This window comes from Gigantopelta aegis, chromosome 3, assembly GCF_016097555.1.
Source record: "Gigantopelta aegis isolate Gae_Host chromosome 3, Gae_host_genome, whole genome shotgun sequence".
Lineage (NCBI taxonomy): Eukaryota > Metazoa > Mollusca > Gastropoda > Neomphalida > Peltospiridae > Gigantopelta > Gigantopelta aegis.
The window spans coordinates 57,093,393-57,118,878 of NC_054701.1; the positions used below are offsets into that span (position 1 = coordinate 57,093,393).

The following is a 25,486-nucleotide window of genomic DNA, read 5'->3' on the forward strand; positions in this document are numbered from 1 at the left end:
TCTGATCATATTGCGATGTACAAAACGTGAAAACCGAAGTTTGTAAAATAATTTTCTTTTGTTCAAATATTATTGTTCTCATGTGCTGAAAATAAGAAATATTTCAATATTTATAAGTAGTTTTTCATGGGTCGATTTATAAACGGGTCAATAAAAAAATACGTTCTCAGGGCTTGAAATTAGGGACTCGACTTATAGCCGAGATCGACTTACAGGCGAAGATATACGGTAAAACAAATCTTAACCTTTGCATCAATTGATTGTTTTTCTCTCTTACCCGATGCAAGCTGTATATTCTGTGTGTCGACATGAGCGATCTGAGGCATGAACATCAGAATGTACGACTCAGCGTGGGCTTGGTTCAGAAACACTCCTTCATGCAGAGTCGACATGGGAAACTCGGTAAAACTCGACAAACTGTCAAAATGTAAGTAGTCAATAACTGTCTATATGAGACACATGACAAAACAAAATAATGGTTTAAATCCTAAATTCATACTGTAATACAATCAATGCTTAAAATTAATAAAACAAAATTTTATACTGTATGAGACACACAAGAACAAAAAAGAGTTTTTTAAATAAAGTAAAACTAACAAAAAATAATAATACAAACATTTTATAGTGATTTATGGATAAATTCTTATTTAAATTTTGAAAGAAAATTTAAGACTACTCATAGTCTTAAATACAATTATAGAAATTATATGTACCAATTTGAAAAAAAAAAGTAATCACAAATACAATATTTTTTACTCTCTTAAATAAAAATTCAAGAAAAAATGTACCCAGAATATAATACCTACCCTTCTTCACGCATATCGTCCACAAGTTGAATAAAGTTCATTCCGTATTGTTTTCGACCTCTTATATACGTGGACTGCAGTGGGTTTAGCTGAAAGACACACTGAAAACAAAATTGTAGATAAGATAAGAAAACATAATCTGATAACATCACCTCAGTCATGTATTATATTAAATAGATGAGATCTACCTCAGTACAATGTCATTACATGTTACCCATTGTGAAATCTAGTAAATATTAATTATACACAGAAGCTCGACTAGAACCACATACTCAAACTAACCTCAACTAGGATGTATTTGTTGCCAATAACTGCATCACTGACAATTTGTAGAAACATACCCTGAAAAATAAACACGTCAGCATAAGTCTCATATCAGTTAACCGAAACATGCCAACAAAGATTACCTAGCACAGGCATACAGGCTCCCATTTTTGAAAGGGGGGGGGGGGCAGGCTGGCTTTTGCCCGAATTAAACGAAAATGCCTGAATTTGGATAACAACATTTATTCATATTAGTATTACTACCAAACAACTATATAGGGTTGCAAACAAATCACTACGCATTTTTACATGGATTACAACTAATTTTGAGGGTAGAATGATGGAAATACATGGTATAAAGGTCTCAGGTTAGCACATTTTACTCGAATCTCTCTATAATTTTTGCCCGCATTTGAGGTTTTGCTCCAGCACTAGTGGGAACAGTTGCCCCCCCCCCCCCCCCCCCGCGTCTCATTGCTTATGTTACCTAGAAATATATAAAACTGACTGTCATCCAAAGTACCTTTATACATTTATCATATTGCACTTGTTATCAATAATTTGGAATACAATTTGAATAATCTTTATGTAGCCATACATCAGAAATAAAAGAATCACAATTTTTTTTTTAAAAACAAAAACATTTGCTCACATAAATCAAGTTTCCAGTAAACAAATGAAAATGTGTCACTTTTAAGATATTTAACCTTATAAAGAAACAGTTAAACCTCCACTGACGTTAAAATTATTACCGTACACTTTTTTAAGTCATTAATCCTTATCCACTGATGTTAACATTATTATGCGTATTTAACAGTCATGTTTTTTGTTTTTAAAACCTTATCAGTGTCCAATCTCTGTGGATCCCAAAAGTCATGTTCCCAAACTTTTCCATCCTCTGTAATCTGCACAGGAACATTAATACCTGGAAAGATCAAAGTATCAAACACTATAAAAAGAACTAAGTTTACAAACACTATATAAAGAACTAAATTTAAATGTTGAATCAGTGCATACTCTTGGTTTTTAACAGCCTCATTAAAGATACTTGGCTGAATTTGCATGAGGTATGCATCCCTTAGTCATGTTTAACTTTCCTTAAACAGCTCTTAATAATTTACAATAAATACTGTTTTGCTACAATCAAAGACGTTTTAGCCTTATTTGTCGACATTTAACACTTACACACACAGTAATATTTCAACATTATGGGATAAGAAAACCTACCTAATAGTTTATGATGACTGTGGGAAACTAGTCCATCTATATCCTTCATCACACTGTTTACAAAGACAGACAATCCCTGTAAGAAACAATAGAATAGAATAGATGTTTAATGACACCCCAGCATGACAAATACATCGGATATTGGGTGTCAAACTATGGTAAATCCAAAACATTATGTGATGATCAACATCAATATAAAAATTCAATAGTTAAATAACTGTGCAAAAAATACAACTGTAAGAAATAAAACCTATTAAAAAATATTCAATAATTTTATATGGTATTTTCATTAGTAATGTAAGATAACTTATTAAAGATTATATAGCAAATCCTTAAATATATATTTTAGAAACTTGAAATCAGGCTATGACATTTATGTATTGGGTATAGCACCTGCAAGTGAAGTCACCAATATTACAATCTGCTGGTCATTGATAACTCTATGTTAATCATGGAATACTACACTGAATTAAAGTTTGTTGTGTTTAATTACACCACTAGAGAACATTGATTAATTAATCATCGGCTACTGGATGTCAAACATTTATTAATTCTGACTCGTAGTCATCAGCAGCAAGGGATCTTTTATGTGTACTTTTCCAGATATGAAAGCACATACCACAGCCGTTGACCAGTTGCGTACATTGAATTAAATAAAAATACAGCACCCGATATTATACAAACTAAAATTTAATGGCCAATAAAGGACTTATATCTATCTATCTATCTATCTATATGAAAGGTAATTATGCATATAAGGCATATGAGTACTACTGCTGAATACAGCACCTGAGAAAGATCGGGTCCAGTGATGAGGTATTCTAGTCTCACTTCGACACAGTGAGTGTGTGTGTAAAACGTGCCTTGAAACACTGTCTGGCCCACCAGGGCCGTCATAACCTGTACCTGAAAATCCAAAATATAAAAAACATGTCTCACTAGCTTTGGACATTTTTTAACCATGGCTAATTAATATTTAATGTACTTTAATTATTATAATGATTTTTATTATTTGACCATTCCACATTTGCTAAACATGCATTTTGAGGCATGTTATTCTTAGTAAATAATGATAGGATGATAGTTTATATCTTCATTTATTTTAAAGTTAAAGTTTTGTTTTGTTTAACGACACCACTGGAGCACATTGATTAATTAATCATCGGTTATTGGATGTCAAACATTGGTAATTCTGACACGTAGTCAACAGAGGAAACATGCTACATTTTTCCTAATGTTGCAAGGAATCTTTTATATGCACTTTCCCACAGACTGGACAGCACATACCAAGGCCACCTTGTGGTGCACTGGTTGGAATGGAGAAAAAATGTTCCAAAATGTAAAGGCATAACATATAGAGGATATTATATGAGTGTCCATGACAGACGATGTTTACGACACGAGCACCTAAATTATCTCCGGAGCGAGAGCGAGGGAAATGCGATAATTTGGGCACGAGTGTCGTAAACATCGTCTGTCATGGACACGAATGTAATATTCTGTTTATTACAGTACAACTGTCTTGCTAAATGAACATTCCAGTCAATTGTTTACAAACTAACCGTTTCCTTAACGATGGATGTTTGTTCATTGATGTCTTGAAAACCAAATCACAACCTGTTCTAAAGTTACGTGATATTTATACGCCCATAAGTAAAGAGTACACATGTATCAACAGCTGTAAATTGTAAAGCATGTGTATACTAAAAAGCAAACAAATACACAGTAACTGAAATAGTTTTGAATTTGAATGACGTCAGTATTCCAATGACGTCACTTTGCATCTCCTTACAATAACTATAAACTGGGTACATGACGTTTCCATTTTAAGAATGCTGGAAAAATTCCAGTGCAAAATTGCTACTGAATTTTTTTTTTTTTTTTAACATTATTAACGCACCTGAATGTGTTTGAAGAAAATCTTGTGATTAAAACATTGTAAATTTTACTAAATATGGCTTTCAAGTGAAATTACGGTATGATATGCTACGTTTATTATGTACAAAGCCAAAACAAGGGTGCGAAAAGTGACTCATCGACCTTAGTATAGATATCTAACAGTTGTGAACGCTATATTCATGATTAAGTGTTTGATGTGTCACAACTACATCGTAATATAATACAAGTTATCATAAATAATCAATTAATGTTTTATTAAATTAATTAAAAACACGTATTTGTCATTACGGCATGTGATCAGCTTACACTCGAAATAAAAATGTATTAATGAAAAAAGTAGTATCTGTGGAATGTCGTGTCAGCCAATCAGAAAGAAATGTACTCTTACAACAGCCATACGAGGACATACGATTTAGTTATGACATACGAGGGAAATCATACGATAAATATGACCCTCGTTATGCTGTACCTCGTAGGTAATAATACAAAATATCACAGGTAAGACTGCATTTTAATGCTTATCAAACTACTAGAAATGAATATATGAACCATAATATGTGTTACAATTAAGAACTATTGTGAACCTTGATGAACTGTGAGACCTTTGTACATGCTTTTGTTTGAGGCATTTTACCAAAACTCTGATTGTTACTAGCAAAGTTAACAACACCACTGAAGTACACTGATTTATTAGTCATCGGCTATTGGATGCCAAACCTTTGGTTATTCTGACATAGTCTTAGAGAGGAAATCTGCTAAATTTCCCCATTACTAGCAAGGGATCTTTTATATGTACCATCCCACAGACAGGACAGCACATTCATTCATACATTCATTCATTAATTCATTTCAACTTATTTTTGTGCTTATATCCAATTAAGGTTCAAGTACACTGTCCTGGGCACACACCTCAGCTATATGGGCTGTCTGTCCAGGACAGTGGGTTAGTTGTTAGTGGTCAGAGAGAAAGAAGAGGGTGTAGTGGTCTTACACCTACCCACTGAGTCGTTAAACCTCGCTCTAGGTGGGAGCCAGTACGGGGCTGCAAACCCAGTATCTACCAGCCTTATATCTGATGGCTTAACCACGACACCACCGAGACCGGTGGATAGCACATACCACAGCCTTTGATATACCCATCATGGGGCACTGGTTGGATTGAGAATTAGCCGAATGGGCCAACTGATGGGGATTTGATCCTAGACCGACTGTGCCTCAGTCAAGCGCTTTACCACTGGTCTACTTAACGCTCCTGTTACTAGCAATTTCTCCAGACAAAATCCCTGTCAAGTAGTTTTAAGTATTTGCCAACATTCAATCAGATGTCATGTCTCAATGTCAGAGACCATAGTGTCTTACAGTCATAGCATCTTAACTTTGGTAGAGTCCAAGATTAAAAAAATATCTTATTATATTATCGTTCAACTGGTGCTAAGTGTGACATTCTGATCCACATTCTCATGTTAAAGTAAGATGTATAGCAAAAAAAAGATAGTTTATTACAGTGTAGTCCTCTTCAGTGTTGACATCTTCAGGGTTAGGTGTGAGGTTATCGAGGAGCCACCTGTATCTTTGAAGAACGCCAGCATCGACACATCGCAGAACACTGGAGAGACCCCACACGAACGGGTTGTCTTTCACTGTGAACAGGTTCAGCAGCTGAGTTTCTTGAAGAGCCATTCCTAACACAGACAAAGAAATCATGACGATTCCATTGCATGCAATCACAAGAATATTAAATAAGATTCCATGTCATATCAAAATTAATTATACCATTTAAACTCACTAAAATTTGTCACCAGTGAACAAAATCTTGAGATGAAATAGTAGGGTTTAATAACTTATATACTATCCAAGAATGATGTTTTTAGAGAATGAGTTATAACTAATTTATTATGTAATAGACATAACTATTGTCAAAACAGTTAATTTGTAAATTTTGTCTTTAACAACAGACTTAAAATTTTACATATAATGAAATAACAATTACAACTCATATGTTTCAATATATAATTTAGCGATACCATGAAGTATCATCTGACATTACTGTTTATCTGCAATCTTTAACTTTGTTTGTCCAGACCACCTTACTTACAGACACAATGTACCTAGTGCATACTCAATGTGCTCAGCAGTAAAGTATCATCTGACATTACTGTTTATCTGCAATCTTTAACTTTGTTTGTCCAGACCACCTTACTTACAGACACAACGTACCTAGTGCATACTCAATGTGCTCAGCAGTAAAGTATCATCTGACATTACTGTTTATCTGCAATCTTTAACTTTGTTTGTCCAGACCACCTTACTTACAGACACAACGTACCTAGTGCATACTCAATGTGCTCAGCAGTAAAGTATCATCTGACATTACTGTTTATCTGCAATCTTTAACTTTAGTTTGTCCAGACCACCTTACTTACAGACACAACGTACCTAGTGCATACTCAATGTGCTCAGCAGTAAAGGAATCCATGTAAAATCTGAAATCACACAAAAGTTGGATTATTTTATTTTAATATTTAACTATAGAAAATGTGTGTTATGACTAGTGAACTACAGGCCTAATTTTCTGAGAACTCACATAACATTTTGCTTCATGCAATAGGAGAAATATATATATATTTTTTAAAAGATAAACGTCAGAGGAAATGCTTAAAAGTTTCTGGGAAGAAGTTAAGACATTTAACACTTTTCTGATTTGTATATTAGTCAACCTTGCAAATGTTTCAATATATACCAATTAACTGAAATCATTGTACTACTATTTGTTTCATACTTAGCACTCATGAAACATAGCTGGGCAGGATGTAGCCCAGTGGTAAAGCACTCAGTCTAGCAGTGTCTGCGCTTAACTTTTTTTTTGAGTGGCTATCCGGGCAAGTGGTGACAGCACTTTCACTTACCCGGTTCTATTTTCACTTGCCCGAATAAAATTTTCTAAAAAAACAAACAATATTGCAATAGATTATAAGAGAAAACATTTATTTTGAACTATGCACGTGATGGGTCACGAATTATGCACGTGTTAGAAGTTAGAACACAAGCTATGCACGTGTTAGGACACGAGCTACACACGTGTTAGGTTTGCGAAATCGATTAGCATTTCATATTAAATTAGATAATAGGAATATATAATTCCTGATTATATAATTTCCAACAAACAAAGATGCTTGTGTTCACCAAACGTTGAACACTGGTATAACCGACACAACCCCTTCCTCCCCCCACCCCATCTCAATGAAATAATAATAATAATAAAATATAATGTTCAGTGGATACGATCTATGACGTGTACACATAACCAAGGCTGAATCTTGTCGACATGAATTTGTGCCCAATTTTACATGCCACTTAACTTACCTTACACCTATTCTTATATTGGGCATATGTTTATATGTACAAGGTGCAAAGTAGGCTACATAGCTGTACTTTTATTTATTTATTAATTATTGATTAAATTTTTTTTTTTTCAAATTGGTCGCCAGGCGGGCAACCTTACTGTGGGTTTTCAGTCGCCTGTCATTGTTTTCAGTCGCCAGGGGCGACCGGGCGACCGTTAAGTTCGAACCCTGGTCTAGGATCGATCCCTGTCAGTGGGCCCACTGTGTTATTGCTTGTTCCAGCCAGTGCACTATGACTGGTATATCAAAGGCTGTGGTATGTGCTGTACTGTCTGTGGGATGGTGCATATCAATGATCCCTTTCTACTAATGGAAAAATGTAGCTGCTTTTCTCTTTAAGAATATGTCAAAATAACCAAATGTTTGACATCCAAAATTTGATGATTAATAAATCAATGTTATTAAACAAAAAACAAAAACAATAAAGTACAAAAATAATAATACTACTGAAACATAGAAAAAGATTTAATTTGTCAATTTATAAATACATGACATATGTATCTGCACACAATCTAAGCTCAATAATCTGTTCTGGGTATGGGTTGTATGGTATGCAATTCTGCTCTGATGTTTCTAAATCTTCTTCATATTAGAACTCATAAAGACCTAGAAAACATTTAACAAAGATATGACATACTTTTCAGAATAGGGTCTAAGTCGAACCGTGAGCCCTGGGTATGGGTTGTACGGCAGGTCATTCCGGTTGAGAAGAATGCCCAGTAGAGACCTAAAGTTCACCTCCAGCTGGGTCTTGTCCAGGTATTTCTGTATCAGATGAACCAGACGAGGGTCGCAACCACGAGGAGCTTGATACGATGCCCTGGGAATGAAACTTGTTGCCTGCAACATATAAGTTTAAAATGAGGACTGCCAATGCTAGCTCTGGGTGAGCAGAAACGTTTGCCAAATTATCTATTAAATAAAACAATTTGCAGAAACTTTGTTATTTTTAACAAAATATCAATTATTACATGAAATTAGTTTGTCAAATTAACATTAAATTTGCCATTTCTTTCTAAAATTTGCAACTGGGGAGTGCCAAAGCTAACGCTGACTTCATATCAAAGTACTTGTTTGAAAATGATACATGATAATGTGCAGCAGGGTTTATGTTAGAGGCTACAGTGGGTAAAATTATGTACTCTAAAATCTTGGGATATTAATAGATATATATTTTTTAATTTTTAGGTAGATAATTGATGGTGAAAATTAATATCTTGGGATATCAATAGATATATATTTTGTAAATTTTTAGGTAAGAGAACTGATGGTGAAAATTTGTCAAAGCACATGAAATGCAGTGTTCAATTTTGAAACATTTTAAACCCATAACCACCTAGTATGGGGCACTTATAATCTGTTTTGGTTTTATTATGTATCCTCAAATTATTTTCTGGCATGATTTTAATGTCTATAGATACAGACTTCGTTGCTGGCTGGGATGCAAATGGTTAAAATTCACTAAATGGTCAATCATCCTATATATTTGTAGTCTTAATACATACAGATGGGTAGAATGTCAAGATTACTGAAAACATTGTACCAGTAACTCAACACACATTGCATTAAGCATCTGTGACAAAATCATTCCCTTGCATGCTGGTTGGGATCATGAAAGTTAAACAATCTTTCAATGATTCTAAATACAGGCATCTGCAGTTACACACAAAATGTGTATTACCACTGAAATAACAAACAGTATAGCAGTAAAAGACACACATAATTTCTTTTCAAGCTGTAAAATTATTTTCAAATTAGCTGGATAATCCATTAATGTACTTGCTATACATAACGATTTTAACACTTAAAGGAATGCTAAAGCAAGGCTTTTGGACTGGTGTGCATATTCACCGATACATAATGCACATTATTGCTTAATATCAACAAGTATAATCGTATAGTTAATTAATAAAACGGTTAAATGTGACGGCTATTATATTTAACGGGCAGCCATTTTGTACCATCCCAGTGAATACGCCCTCTGGCAAGCTGGTGGTTATGTAATACCTAACGTGTCATGTCAGGAATTAGTCTTCGAACTGAAGAAACAAAACATACCTGATTTTTGCGTATGCATCGCAATGTTCTGTAATAATATTCATCCCAGTAACACAGCAACGTGTATCTGACAATATGTAGTTTATTTTTCAATACAAAATAAACCACCATTGTCAAAGTGTTGAAATAACTATATTATATTTTGTATATAAATTAACCCACGTACTGAAATAATAGTCGGAGTTTTTTCTTGCTTAATTGGTCTTTTCTTTCCGTGGACTGTACCTGTGGTTCTTGATTGACAGGTGTATATTTAGACGGTCCCTAGACACTGTGTCTAGACACACTAAAAAGACGTGCCTCTTTTATGAAGATCACAGGGTATTGTGTGATAACCTCAAATCGTAATGGACTTTACCAGCTTTATTATTGTAAGTAATTCTGTAAAACCCTTGATTAAGTAGACTTTCCCATCTAAAATCACAAAACTGACCAATTACGTAGACCCAGAGAAAAGAAAATTATCACTTGGGTATCATGAGTGGTCGTTTTTGCTCGAACGTATCCTACCAATAGGCCTAATAATATGCTTCTTTTTTTTTTTGGATTTAAAAAAACAAAAAACTAGAACTCCATTTCGTTATATTGATGCAAATTGAAATATATTTAGTTAAATAGTTTATTATACTATCAAGTCATTTACTGGGTATGTTGTTTTACAAGTCAGGTTGATGAAAGCGAAGCGCCTTGTCGTAAATTAGAACATTTGTTTACACTGTGCATAATAGAGAAGTTGGACCTGAGCTGACGTCACTTCGCCCCAAGCTATACCACCGGACATCACAAAAACTAAACAAAATGGCTGCCCCCAGTTAGCAGGAATAATCACGGTTTTTTTATTAATTCTAAAATTATGTGTTTTTCATTTGTTAAAGTGTCAGTATGTCTTGGTGGTCCGGGTATGCATCTTTCCAATACATAAGGCTCTTGTTGGAGTTTAGTCTACCTTTAAGTAAAATATTTGTATGAAGTGAGACCTCTGTTAAAACTGTCTCAGCAGCCGTGTCTGCCTCAGATAATGGCTTAATGGAGCCACGTGTTGATAGTCGCCTTGGAATATGACCAGGGGGATTCGGACGAATCGATGCATTTGTACTTGGTCTGTAGTGCACTTTCTGTAACAAAACACAAATTTAATGTGTTAAACGGGCTTCATCTTTCTAATATACATGTACATAATATGAAAATGAAATCAATCATGCAAAATTAATAAGTACTAAACATTTTCAATCTGCAAACAATGGGCCCACTGTACCTTTATAAGCCAAGCTTCCTGAGTAACTACCTTATGCACTTACAGTGATCTTAGCGCTAAGATCGCTTCGTGAAATGGGGCCCTGCATGGTCAATAAAACTAGGGTGTGGCCTTAAAATAGAATGAATTCATACAAAGTGCCATTTTGAAGATGACACTTTTTGTGTAAACATGGACTTATTTGCATTAATACAGACCTGTGTCAAGATTTGAAATGCCCATTACAGAGGATTTTACACCTGTACAGGGCTTCTAGAATTTTTATAAAATCCACTAGCCATGGGATCAGTCCTTTCAAAAATTTACTAGCCACGTTTAAAAATTCACTAGACCTACTTTACTTTATGTTAATACAATTTTACTAAATAATAGTAATAATTGGATATGTCACCTAAAGATCGAGGGAGGTAGAGCTTAAAACCACTAACACTGGGGGCTGGGGTGGTGCCAGAATATTTATATTTACAAAATAGACTCAACTGCAATATTGGACCAAAACAAAATTCACTAGCATAGCAATAAGTTATTTACTAGTCCAACATTGAATATCACTAGCCATGGGAGTGGGGCTACCATAATCTAGAAGCTCTGCATGTATATAAATAAAAACTGACAAAAGTGGAAAGCTTCAGCAGCCCATCAAGTTTATATCAGCAGGAATTTTATTGATACATACATGCACATGAACTTGTACCTGTATGTGTTTATTTATATATTTACCTGTGATTTTTTGGTTCCTGGTCTGGAAGGTATATTGGACATGATGTTCCATACAATGATAATAGCTCATTCACAACACTGAACATGTATCTGAAAAACAACACAGAAGTAAAACTGAGATATGTTTATTTACCTGAACACACAATTAAGTACAGTTCCTTGTCAATTCGTACCATGGTCATTTTGAACCATAGACATTTTATACCTAATTTAGTCATTCCATACCCTATCACAGTCTAAGTCATTTCATACCTCCACATCATACAAACAACATCAACTAAAACTAATTTAAACATTTTTTCTAGACTTTACTGATCATTTAATATTGTCTTGGTATGAAATGACTATAAATTAATATCAAGTTATTTAATTCTAGATTAACGTATTTGTCGGCGATTTTGTTTTTGTGCGAGTTTATTTTTGGGGGCGGGAGTAGATTTTTTGCTCTGTATGTGTGTGTGTGTGTGTGGGTGTGTGTGTGTGTGTGTGTGGGGGGGGGGGGTTACCAAATAAATAACATCCATCCATTTCATACCATAATCAGCTGGTACATGTACCAGGTCGTACTATTTACCGAGCTCAACCAAGCTAAAACCAAGAACTACCAAGAGCAACCAAGAACTACCATATATAATTACAGAGCGTAAGTTTATATTAACTACCGAATGCAAGTATAGAACAATCAGCTAATAACTTAATGAGTACAAATAAACACAAGTCACAATCGAAATGTGTTTAATTTGTTTAACAAAGCACACAGTGATGTATAAATTAATATAAAACATAAAATGGCCATTTAGTAAGAAATATATATTATTCTGAATATGCCACCAAGTATAATATATTATAAAACTTATATTTAAAGCTACAATAGGCGGAATGCTTTTAAATATTTAAGCATTCAGAAGAGGTCTTAAATTATAAACGATGTTACAATGTCACGAGGGGTGATATTCTGCCTATTATAGCTTTAATAAAGCACAAAGTGCTCTAGGTTGAGCTTGGTTGAGCTCGGTAAATAGGACCTCCACATGTACCTGAAGTTCAACTTAATTTTTTTAAAGATCTAAATAAATAAATGACTATGGTACAAAATGACTGTGACTGGTATGAAATGACTTCACAAAGGAATGAAAACACTATGGTACAAAATGACTGACATGAAATACATGACAGGTCTAATTTGGGACTCTAAATCACAAAGCTCTTAGGCTCTCTCAAGGAGGCATCAAAATAATTCAAGAACAGTCGTTCAGGTTACCAGGTTACCAGGTTACCACATATCAAGAAAGTCGAAAATATACTTCATTCTCCACAAAATATTAAACTAAAACTACACCACCTAAGTTTGTTTCACCTGTGTGTTATTTAGATACATTTACGGTATCAGTACATCGAGAACAATGGTATGAATGAATAACAAAGTATTTATTAATATCTGTGAAGGTATTTTATAGTAATAATGGAAATACAAATATTTTGTAACCTGTGCATGGGTACCACACACATTACTTATTTTGATACCTGTTCAAGAAACAGACATCATCTTTGTTAGTTCATTAAAACAAACCTCAGGCATAATGCTGTTAAACCTAGGTTAATGAACTTAATCTTTGCAAAAAGATTTGCACAGCGAGATCGCAATGTTGCAAGACTTAAATCACATAAGGTCCCTGGAGGTTTTTCATATAACCAGAAATCTGAACAGCATCGGGACGTAAGCCAGTGGTAAAGCGTTCGCTTGATGCACGGTTGGTCTGGGATCGATCCCCGTCAGTGGGCCCATTATGCTATTTCTCGCCACAGCCAGTGCACCACGACTGGTATATTAAAGGCTGTGGTATGTGCTATCCTCTCTGTGGGATGGTGCAGAAATGATTCCTTGCTACTAATGGGAAAATGTAGTTTCCTCTCTATGTCTGCGTCAAAATAACCATGTTTGACATCCAATAGCCCATGATTAATAAATCAATGTGCTCTATTGGTGTCGTTAAACAAAACAATTTTTTTTCAGAAATCTGAACAAGTGTTGAAGTGACATTCGTGAACTTTGTAAAGTTAGTTATTTTGGTAAATTACACAATTTATGGTTGGAGCTTATACCTTGAAATTATATTTGTGATCCTCTACTTATATAGGATATGGGCATTTTTTACTGACAGTACTTTTTTTGCTATAAGATAAATAATAAAATACATTTTTCAAACATTATTTCCTTTGGATACCAGACATAAACAAAATATTTTATTTACTGGTTTGCATTGTCGTTACGCCTTCTACTACTCTAAAAATAAAAAATGTTAAGTACCGGTTGAATTTTATTTCCTCTCATTACACAAAATTCAGCGCACCGTTTCTGGCATCTTCAATTATAAAACGTTAATTTTGATCTAGATTGAAAGAAACCAAAAAATTCTGATGTCGTTACTCAAACAAAATGCAAAAGAATATATAAAACAGATTAAATGCAAGACTTTTATGCAAAAAACATTGTCTTGGTTTTTTTCGGTTATTTTTTTTTTAATTGGACCGCAATACTTTTGGTCAGAATATTTTTAACTAAGAAAAGCAATGGCTGCGCCCACAGAAGAACATGGTTTGGGAGAAAAAACTAAGATTGTTAAGAAGGTTCTCAAAACAAGCTGTGAAAAAAGACTTGTTGTTATTTTAGAGAAAGCATCTCTCGAGACAGTAAAGGTAGTGCTAACTGTTTTTAAAATGTAACACAACTACAGGACACGGTCACTAATTTAAGTAGCCCGAAGGCGAAGGGATGTACGTCACGTAGAATGTACGTCACGTAGAATGTGCGGTTCTTCTACGTGCGAACATTGTTACATACCCTATATGTAGCTGGTATTCAAAACTTGTGGCACCATGTAGGGACCGCGGGCACTTTCTAAATATGACAAGAATGCTGTTCTGATGGAATACATTTTAAAGAACTATTTTCAACAACAAAAAATAATGGCCCCTAACCCCCTTAAAATGAAAATTTTCCATTAAGGGAAAATAACTCCGTTTAGCAACAATTGACAAAAGACCTCAAAAACTGGCACAGTAAAATATTTTTAATTTAAGCCTTATTTTGGATTTTAATACCTTTATTAGCATTTACCCAATACATATTTCCACTAAATTGTCATTAAAATAGTCCCAAATGTTTTTTTAATGCCAAAAGAGGACCATTCACTTGCCTCAAGTATATGGTACATGAATTCAGTTCAACAGATAAATACATGTACAATTTAAAAATAATAAAATTAGTGGGGGTTATGTAATATATTGGTCAGCTGGATATTTTTGCAGAAGTTTATTATGTAATACCAGTTACTGTATAGCTGCCCTTTTTAGACTATAACTGGACCCTTGTGGTGGGATATAAAAATATACTACAACTGTATAAACCTATAAATGATGCTTAAACTATTGATACATAAATAAGTACATTTTAATGCAAGAAAATGTTAAAATAAAGACAGTTGGTTTTATTTTAATAATTCCTTTAAAAAACAGTTTAATTGTGACAAGAACATGTTGTGTAATTAATCAGAGGCTGGATGTCAAACATTTGATAATTTTGACAGATTGACTTCAGAGGCTAGAGTCGCTTAGCCCTCTAATAAGTTGCAAACAATAGATCTTGCATTGGTTAAGTCTGGTTTTTACCCATAACAAATGGCTTCATTCGCAATCAAGTTTTTTGTTCACAATTCATAGTGTTCTCAAGTGATGGCAATTACAGTAAAAAATAATTGAAATAAGTAGCATGTTTCTAATTACGTTTGTCATATTTCTTACAGTGCTGAACCATTTTAATTGCCTTAATATCTCATGGGATTTTATCTTGTAGGAATTAAATGGGTCCTACTAATCATCCACCAGGCCCTAATCTTGCCGGCGAAATGATAATTTTTTTTCGCTATTGTTTTTCAATGTGACGCTTGTTGTGCCGTGTGCTGTGACCAGTCAAGCTTTGTTATCCTTGGCCACATTCATTTCAGTAATGCCAGAAAATACTAATTAATACTTTAATTTTAACATAACAGCACAGTATCAACTACTTAATAATATCATGTTTCTAATAAACCATACAACTGTTTTGTATAAATTTTATTACCGGAAGTAGTATTTTATATGGAAATATTACGATTAGAACCAAGTGTAAAATTCAGAATTTTTCCGATTGAACACAGAAACTGGCGAAACATTACAAAATGTACCTATAAATGTTCACTTCGCCTATTTTTATCAAACTTTTCCCGTTTTTTGTGGGAAGGGAGAAGTCACTTCTCTTACTTTTTCAATTCTAGATTAGGGCTGATCCAAATTCATTGGAATTAATGACTGAAAATTTCAATGTTAAGTACGATCCATTCTGATTGGCAACCGTAGCAACTGAATTGGATATGACTGAGAAATACCATGTAACCTACTAATTGGTTATGACTGAGAAATACCATGTAACCTACTAATTGGTTATGACGGAGAAATATCATGTAACCTACTGATTGGTTATGACGGAGAAATATTATGTAACCTATTGATTGGTTATGATGGAGAAATATTATGTAACCTATTGATTGGTTATGACGGAGAAATATCATGTACTGTACTAATTGGTTATGACTGAGAAATAACATATAACCTACTAACTGGTTATGACTGAGAAATACCATGTAACCTACTGATTGGTTATGACAGAAATATCGTGTAATGTACTAACTGGTTATGACAGAAATATCATGTAACCTACTAATAATTGGTTACGCTGACTTCAGCTTATTTTAAAGGCTTGTCATGGACTACTGGTTTAGACAGGGAAAAACATAATGGTTCTGCTGGCTGTGTCAGATCCAGGAAGACTTCAGTACACCCCCCCCCCCCCCCCCCCCCCCCCAAGTCCCCAATTGGGATTTAATTTTCATTCTTAAGGTTAACAAATGCTTACAAAATTCTTAATGAAGCATTGCTAGTAAGTGTACATCATTACCTACAGATACACACTTGGTGTTAAAACTTACAGTAGATTTATTTTGCACAAAAACATTTCTGTTTTAATTGCAGATAGGAAAACAGTTTGAACTGCTCAACTGTGATCGACACAAGCATCTGACCAAGAAGTTCAAAAAAGACATTTCACAGTACAGACCTGATATTACTCACCAAGTAAGTGACATGAATGTATATGTGTGTGTTTTCATACCTGGTAAGATATACCTTTATGTCTGATATTTGGCTGATTTGTATTCAGTACTGGCTCCCACTCAGTCCTGAGTGTATCACAAGAGTACGGAATGTTTGAACCTGAATTTAGTACTGGAGAATGTTCTAAGTTGTCACATACTATGAGTATATTGTCATTTAACTTTTTAATATTTTTTTTGAAAGTGGAATAAATTTAATGTTTGTTCTGTTGAGCCTATCATGAACATTTTCTGGAGAGATGAAGTGGTATGTAATCTCAGTGGTAGAGCATTTGTCTGAGGCAAGATTTTGATTGCAGGATCAATCGCTGTCGGTCAACTTGGAAGCACTTGTCTTAAGACAATATATGGGTTACAGGATCAATTCCTCTCATGAACTCAGGATTTTGTTCCTGTCCCCACCAGTGTTCCATGACTGGTACATCAAAGGCCATGGTATGCAGGCCTCTGAACATTGCGAGAGCGATAGTTTCGTTTGCACATCGCTCGCATAAATATATTTTGCATGATCCATTTTTTTTTTGCACATTGAATTTATGACATCGTTTACATGGTCATGATGGGTTGCACAAAAACAAAATGGGTTACCTGAAATTGTTTTTTCGTAACCCATAAATGGCTTATGCCAGTGTTCAATTCTCAGAGGCCTGGTATGTACTGTTCTGTCTGTGTGAATGTGCATATAAAACATTCCTGGTTGCTTTATTGATAGGATTAATCAGGTTTCCTCTCTTTCTGCCTCTTTTCAAAATAAGCATATGGTAGACACCAAATAGCCACAGTCTTAAATGTACCAAAGTGTGGTTAAACAAGTGTTGGTTTTCTTTTGACTCTAAAGAAGGTCTGCAGTGTCACCGACTCTCTCTCGTTTTAAAGCATGGCTATCCTCCGCTTTGTTTCAGTGTCTGTTGATGTTGATGGACAGCCCACTGAATAGAGCAGGTCTTCTTCAGGTCTACATCCACACCGAGAGAAACATTCTCATAGAAATCAACCCACAGACCAGGATTCACTGACTCTCTCTTGTTTTAAAGTGAATAGAGACTATCCTCCATAGAAATCAACCCACAGACCAGGATTCACTTCTGTTTCAGTGTCTGTTGATGTTGATGGACAGCCCACTGAATAGAGCAGGTCTTCTTCAGGTCTACATCCACACCGAGAGAAACGTCCTCATAGAAATTAACCCACAGACCAGGATTCCACGGACATTTGACAGATTCTGTGGTCTTATGGGTAAGGTACTCACAACCAGGGCTTGCGCTGTCGGTAGCCATATTAGCCATTGGCTAATTTTTACAACAAATGGCTAATAAAATTTGCAAGTGGCTAAAATTTTGGCTAAGCCATTTTCTGTCTTCTGATGTGAACAAACGGTTACATAATCTATCCGACACCTCAAACATAATAATACTACCAAATATTCAATTAGCGTAATAGCGATCTCGTGACCGGTAACGAGAAACGGTGTCATGCAGAATACAGCGTAGGCCTTATGATGTTTGCTTATTTTAATAATCACGGTTATTAATTGTAACGGCATGCATTCAGCATGTATGACAGCAATGTCTGGAAGATCTGTAGCTTGTTATTTTTACTTTGAACCAAAGTAATAAAAACAGACCGACAATGCGCGTCAATTTGATTACACATGCCAGTTCAGGGCCGAAAGACATGTAGGCCATCTCAAGGTCCGAGTTCAGCCAGACCGAGCGAAAACAAAACGTTCGCTACAGTGGTTTGTGCGGTTCACGTTAAACCAAATGGATATGACAAACACCAATCAAATAGTTCGCGAACGTTAGGAAGAACGTTCGTTAGGAAGAACGTTCGTTGGCTGAACTGAAGTAACGTCACGCTTCAGAGTCAGCCGACACCCGCGTGTCAAGAGACATCGTTGCGGACATTAAACAATACGATTACGCAAAAGTAAATCTTGATGTAAATTTGTAGAAAAACAATAGTTATTCGCATCAATGAATACCTAACTGCAGTTTTTGTTTATTCCTTTGTCTTTGTTAATTTCGTACCCATGCAGATCGCGATCGCCAGAAATGAACATGCAGTATTTAAATTATACAAATTGCAGTTAAATGTAGGCCTACACTGAATAAAATTAGTTTACAATGAGGTGACATTTAATAAGTTAGCTGGATTTTAAAAAGACCGTAAATTTTAATTTTATTAAAGGTTTTTTTTTTTTTTTTTTTTAAAGTCTGCATTCTTAGCTGAGGTATTTTGTAAGCAGAAATCACTACAAGCATTTAACACGACGCTGAAATCAACCGCAACAACATGGCATAAATTATGAAATTGTTTGGGGTGGGGAATTGATGGGTCACTTAAAAAAAAAAAAAAGCAATTCAAACTAACAAAGATTGCTATTTAAAGAAATAATGAGCTCTATAAAAAAAAAAAAAAAAACTCTCCAATTTTTATTTGGTAAAAAAGGAAGAAAGAAAAAAAGACCACCATCCATAAACATCCAACCCACCCCCATATTTCTGTATGTTTGTTAATTTAATGTCATAGGCCTTAGAAGTGGGGGTGGGTGTATGGGGTACTGGCTTCAAACTCTGAAGATATTGCATAACCCCATCCCAACCCCACCCCGCTGAAAAATCGAAGTAATATATTAACTGCCCCTACCCCCATTGAGGTTTTGTTCCTATTTATTTTATCTGAAAAAGATACATTTTCATATTCATATATAAATACTCAATACAGTACTGCGTAAAACAATTTTGGCTAAAGCATTTTCAATATGGCTAATAAAAATTCCATTTGGCTAATATTTTGGCTACAGGTATTTTTGATCCAGGGTCAGCCCTGCACAACTAACAGTTCTGTGTCAACTTTCATGTTTTTATCAGGCTAAGAAAAAGGGACTGAAGTTTCATTATTGTGCATTGTGATATAGCTCAACAGAACATTGTGTTATGTTGCAAATATTGGCATGAATCACTGTATGAGGTAATAAAATCTAATTATATTTTATGTTAAAATATGTTTTTTTAAACAGGCACTGAATGCCATTTGTGATAAGAAATGCTTCTCATTATTACACTCTTTTGTTGTAAATGTGTATGGGTGTCAATAAATAAACGTTCCTTTTCTTGTCTTGTGATCACTATTTGGTGGTTTTCTTGTGATCACAAATCACTATTTGGTGGTTTTCTTGTGATCACAAATCACTATTTGGTGGTTTTCTTGTTGAAGTTGAACTGTTGAGCAGTGGGAAAGTGATACCAGGGAGAAACTCATTATTTTATTATTTATGAAACCCACTCTTCACACTCACACATGTTAATTTCTAACCTTACTTGCACATAACAAACCAGGGTGCTATGTGTCAGCATATTGTTATCATCTTAAAGACAGCTGCAGGTCAAATAAAGTGGTGGTTAATTACACACATGCAAAGAGACACACGCACGTATGTACACACACACAAGTGCTGTAAATACCAAATGGATCTCATATTCAAATTATCCGATTGTTTTACATAGTTAGAAAAAAAGTTGTAATCATACAGTTATATTTAAATTTGCGTTACATTCAATACAATATAATGTCATCCCATTGGACCAGACGTAGCAACGGGAGTTGGTTAATATCATGTTGAATGTAAAAATTATGTCGTCAAGGAACTTCATACTTGATGGCGTCATTTTATATTGGTAATTTGTCTTACTGAGCGTTATTGTTTTAAAGGGACAGACCCTAGTTTCAGCTCCCATGAAAATTAACACTAAGTTTAGTTAATCTACAAACCTGTAACACATTTGGATAAAGTTACAATTGAGTGAAACATGAGTCTGTGACTTTGAAAAATTATTCAAAATAAAATATGAACTTTTAATGTTATTATTAGTAAGTATGTTTCAAATTTAATTATAAGTATTGTCTGTTATTTCTTTTACGTTCATCTGGGTATGAAAAAAAAAATCATCCACAAACTTAAGTAAGAACAGCTTCGATGATTCAAACAGTTTACAGAAGATTTTTTTTTCATACCCTAATGAACGTAAACGAAATAACAGACAATCCTTAAAAGAATTAAACAGGATCTGCCTTCTGTTACTGTATTATCATGATTTTGAACATACTGGAAACAGATGGAAATCAAGAGAAGCACGGTAATAATGGTATCTGTTATTTTCAGTCCAACTCTTACACAAGCTGAGTATTCACGCTGCAGATGGCCCTCAGAAGTTATTAAAGGTAAACAACTCCTGCTTTTGTCTGTGATACATTCACTTGGAGTGGGCGGGGGTTGTCAGCTGAGCAAAAACAATGGTATGATGGTCATGTCTTTGTGGTGTTATGTTCAATGTGGAAAGAGAGGTTCATGTAATGAATTTGTCTGTGGTACATTCACTTGGAGTGGGCGGGGGTTGTCAACTGAGCAAAAACAGTGGTATGATGGTCATGTCTTTGTGGTGTTGTGTTCAATGTGGAAAGAGAAGTTCATGTAATGAATTTGTCTGTGATAATTCACTTGGAGTGGGCGGGGTTGTCAACTGAGCAAAAACAGTGGTATGATGGTCATGTCTTTGTGGTGTTATGTTCAATGTGGAAAGGGAGGTTCATGTAATGAATTTGTCTGTGATACATTCACTTGGAGTGGGTGAGGGTTGTCAACTGAGCAAAAACATTGGTATGATGGTCATGTCTTTGTGGTGTTATGTTCAATGTGGAAAGGGAGGTTCATGTAATGAATTTGTCTGTGATAATTCACTTGGAGTGGGCGGGGTTGTCAACTGAGCAAAAACAATGGTATGATGGTCATGTCTTTGTGGTGTTATGTTCAATGTGGAAAGAGAGGTTCATGTAATGAATTTGTCTGTGATACATTCACTTGAAGTGGGCGGGGGTTCTCAGCTGAGCAAAAACAATGGTATGATGGTCATGTGTTTGTGGTGTTATGTTCAATTTGAAAAGAGAGGTGATACATTCACTTGGAATGGGCGGGGGTTGTCAACTGAGCAAAAACAATGGTATGATGGTCATGTGTTTGTGGTGTTATGTTCAATGTGGAAAGAGAGGTTCATGTAATGAATTTGTCTGTGATACATTCACTTGAAGTGGGCGGGGGTTGTCAACTGAGCAAAAACAATGGTATGATGGTCATGTGTTTGTGGTGTTATGTTCAATGTGGAAAGAGAGGTTCATGTAATGAATTTGTCTGTGATACATTCACTTGAAGTGGGCGGGGGTTCTCAGCTGAGCAAAAACAATGGTATGATGGTCATGTCTTTGTGGTGTTATGTTCAATGTGGAAAGAGAGGTTCATGTAATGAATTTGTCTGTGATACATTCACTTGAAGTGGGCGGGGGTTCTCAGCTGAGCAAAAACAATGGTATGATGGTCATGTCTTTGTGGTGTTATGTTCAATGTGGAAAGAGAGGTTCATGTAATGAATTTGTCTGTGATACATTCACTTGAAGTGGGCGGGGGTTCTCAGCTGAGCAAAAACAATGGTATGATGGTCATGTCTTTGTGGTGTTATGTTCAATGTGGAAAGGGAGGTTCATGTAATGAATTTGTCTGTGATACATTCACTTGAAGTGGGCGGGGGTTCTCAGCTGAGCAAAAACAATGGTATGATGGTCATGTCTTTGTGGTGTTATGTTCAATGTGGAAAGAGAGGTTCATGTAATGAATATGTCTGTGATACATTCACTTGAAGTGGGCGGGGTTCTCAGCTGAGCAAAAACACTGGTATGATGGTCATGTCTTTGTGGTGTTATGTTCAATGTGGAAAGAGAGGTTCATGTAATGAATTTGTCTGTGATACATTCACTTGAAGTGGGCGGGGGTTCTCAGCTGTTATCTTGAGAATGTGTTTGTGGTGTTATGTTCAATGTGGAAAGAGAGGTTCTTGTAATGAATTTGTCTGTGATACATTCACTTGGAGTGGGTGGGGTTGTCAGCTGTTACCATGGAAAGAAGGGTTCGTATTTGACCTCTATTACTTTTGTCTGATAACATTCATATATATGTATGCATTACAAATCAACCTGGCTGCCATTGTATGAATGTTGTGTCAGTTACCATTTTGCAATTATTAATTTCACTACACTTCTTTGATGTTGAATGTTTCTAAGATTGTTTGGCCTTCACATCAGCTATCTTGAAAATATACTCAGCCATTGCAGTTCTTTGAAACATTAGGCTATGATTATATACATTTAAGGACTGTTTGATATATGAAATACAGGGATAGCATTGATTTCATTTGCATTAAGACCGATTCCCGAAGATCTGTCAGTTATAAACAAATAATCCCACCTTGAATTCATTTCAGGTCATCATTTCTGATATAGTTCTAACTTGAATTGGTAGCTAGATCCTTAATTTTATAGTTGATGCAACTAATTAAACTTTGTTTTAATTTTTTGCTTAGCAGTTGTTGGATTTATCCAATACCTTTCATGACTGAATTGCGAAGTCAGTAAACCAGATATTTACTGACATTAAGTTCATGATAATTAAGCTGTATTATATAATATATTGTAAACACAAACTTGTTTTTTCACAGGTCATAAAGAATCCGGTGATTGATCACCTTCCCATCGGATGTACAAAACTAGGCCTGTCCTTCCACGCAGATGAATGTGTCAGTGTGCGAGACATAGTGCCGAAAGAAGACCCTGTTGTCCTGGTAATAGGAGCCATGGCTCACGGGAGTGTAAGGACTTTCTTGTATAACTGCTTGTATAGATTCCAGTTGTGTGGATATGATTTCAAACTTCCTGCCAATGTATGATTTACTATATTCTGATTGTTATCCTATGAATTCAATTCAGTTCAATTTATTGCGCAATACCAAAAAATCTGGTGTCAGCAGACAGATAAAACCATACGATAAACCTCAGAAGATGATGTCATGGTGTCGAATGGGATGTCATTACGTTAAACAGGGCATTAGAAACTGATTTTTGTGTATTTTTAACTAAATAGAAGTGTTGTTTGCAATTATATAAAAAACAAATTGTCATTTGTTTTGGTGAATTTATCATGATTTTATACAACTTGTGACTGTTGTACATCGATAAATTCTCACAACAACACTACAAACAATTCTTAGATAACATAGTGTAAAGGAAAGACGGAATACCTTTCTTCATTTCAAGATTGTAAAAATAACACTTTATAGGTAGGTGGATTCCACCAACCTTGGTATGTAAACTTATCAGTGGGACCTTTTTTTCACATATCATTTTTGTTGGAAACAAATCTTACTTGCTGACTGATTTAATCAATGTGCTATTTGTGCGACATTTAATATTAATTGGTCCCATATGAACAAATTTCCGAAACACCCCCCCCACACACACATGTATATAACAGTAGAAGTATAACTTAAATATGGCTTCTGGAGAAATTAAAAAACTTAACCTGAAATTAGACAATACACATGCATATCTGACGGTGTTAAAAATTTAGAATCTTTGTTTTTAATCACTTGTATTCTTGTTTTACAGGTTGACGTGGATTATACAGAAAAAAACATATCTGTGAGTAATTACCCTTTGTCTGGTGCTCTTACTTGTGCCAAAGTGTGTACAGCCTTTGAAGAGGTCTGGGGAGTCGTATAGCAGTGAAATAAACTTTTAATACAAATTGTTGTTTGTTAATTCACACTGGTTTTGTCTAGGGAAATTCACAATTATCAATATTTTCATGAGCACACAAACTGTATGCTACGTGAGATTTTAAGACAAACACAAAATTTTAATGTTGATAAATATTCCTTGCAGAATCAAAATGTCAGTTTACTGTAACAATTATTGCTGTTCAATCATCTATCGACAATGCTGTTCCATCATCTATCGACCTCTTGCATGGAACACTTGACATAGCCTCATTGCTATGACCTTTAGGTCACCAAATATCAATTAAAATATGTTACTTAGAACTGAGCACAACACAGTTCTTCCAGCCAGTTTACCACGACTGGTATATCAAAGATCGTGGTATGTGTTATCCTGTCTTTGGGATGGTACATTTAAAAGATCCCTTGTTGTTAATCAAAAAGAGTAGCCCATGAAGTAGCGACAGCGGGTTTCCTCTCTATATCTGTGTGGTCCTTAACCATATGTCTGACGCCATATAACTGTAAATAAAATGTGTTGAGTGCATCGTTAAATAAAACATTTTCCTTTTCCTTAACACTATTCTGTTCCATACAGGCATCATCCTTTTGGCAATTATCAATGAACAACGTTATTTTTAACTTCACAACGCTATTCCATTGTCTTTTAGTAAATCTCATATGTGTTAGTGACTGTGTGCATCAAATGCTTCACTTCAGTCAATGATTTGCCAACAAAAAGGGACGAAAGCGCCTGGCACAAATTCATGCAGTTTGTAGGCAATTCCAAATGACCTGTGGTGTTACCTGGCCCTGAATAATTCAAGTGACAAAACGATTGTGCAGATGACATAACCTTATTTTTCAATCTCGCAAACATGATGTCTTGTGGCGGCCATGGGAAATCTGCTGTTGACCCTGTTTTCTGGATGTGTATTATCTGTTGGCAGCAATATTTGATGGTTTGAGCTGATATATGTATATCCGCAGCTGTGTATATATCCACATTCATGTTAAGTGGTAGTACTGGCTGCGTCCATTGAAG

General features: G+C 35.1%; 2 protein-coding genes across 2 annotated transcripts in view; one reads left to right on the forward strand and one right to left on the reverse strand.

The window, feature by feature from the left end:
• The window catches only part of LOC121368301, a 34,339-nt gene extending 20,492 nt beyond the window's left edge, over positions 1–13,847 (reverse strand). Inside the window, exons 1-12 of the mRNA XM_041492969.1 lie at positions 13,737–13,847; positions 11,634–11,723; positions 10,636–10,773; positions 8,238–8,440; positions 6,633–6,679; positions 5,700–5,878; positions 3,087–3,203; positions 2,298–2,373; positions 1,910–1,995; positions 1,089–1,148; positions 807–907; positions 278–417 (exon numbers count right to left, since the gene is read on the reverse strand). Of these exons, the coding sequence (XP_041348903.1) occupies positions 278–417; positions 807–907; positions 1,089–1,148; positions 1,910–1,995; positions 2,298–2,373; positions 3,087–3,203; positions 5,700–5,878; positions 6,633–6,679; positions 8,238–8,440; positions 10,636–10,773; positions 11,634–11,675 (1,189 nt within the window). The 5' untranslated portion in view covers positions 11,676–11,723; positions 13,737–13,847. The remainder of the gene's footprint in view (positions 1–277; positions 418–806; positions 908–1,088; positions 1,149–1,909; positions 1,996–2,297; positions 2,374–3,086; positions 3,204–5,699; positions 5,879–6,632; positions 6,680–8,237; positions 8,441–10,635; positions 10,774–11,633; positions 11,724–13,736) is intronic.
• A 355-nt stretch (positions 13,848–14,202) lies between these two features.
• LOC121368302 (ribosomal RNA small subunit methyltransferase NEP1-like) lies at positions 14,203–24,470 on the forward strand. The gene is made up of 6 exons (XM_041492970.1): positions 14,203–14,330; positions 16,701–16,802; positions 17,935–18,076; positions 21,006–21,064; positions 23,386–23,535; positions 24,332–24,470. The coding sequence occupies exons 1-6, from the start codon at positions 14,205–14,207 to the stop codon at positions 24,443–24,445; spliced, it is 693 nt and encodes a 230-aa protein (XP_041348904.1). The 5' UTR covers positions 14,203–14,204; the 3' UTR covers positions 24,446–24,470.
• The last annotated feature ends 1,016 nt before the right edge of the window (positions 24,471–25,486 follow it).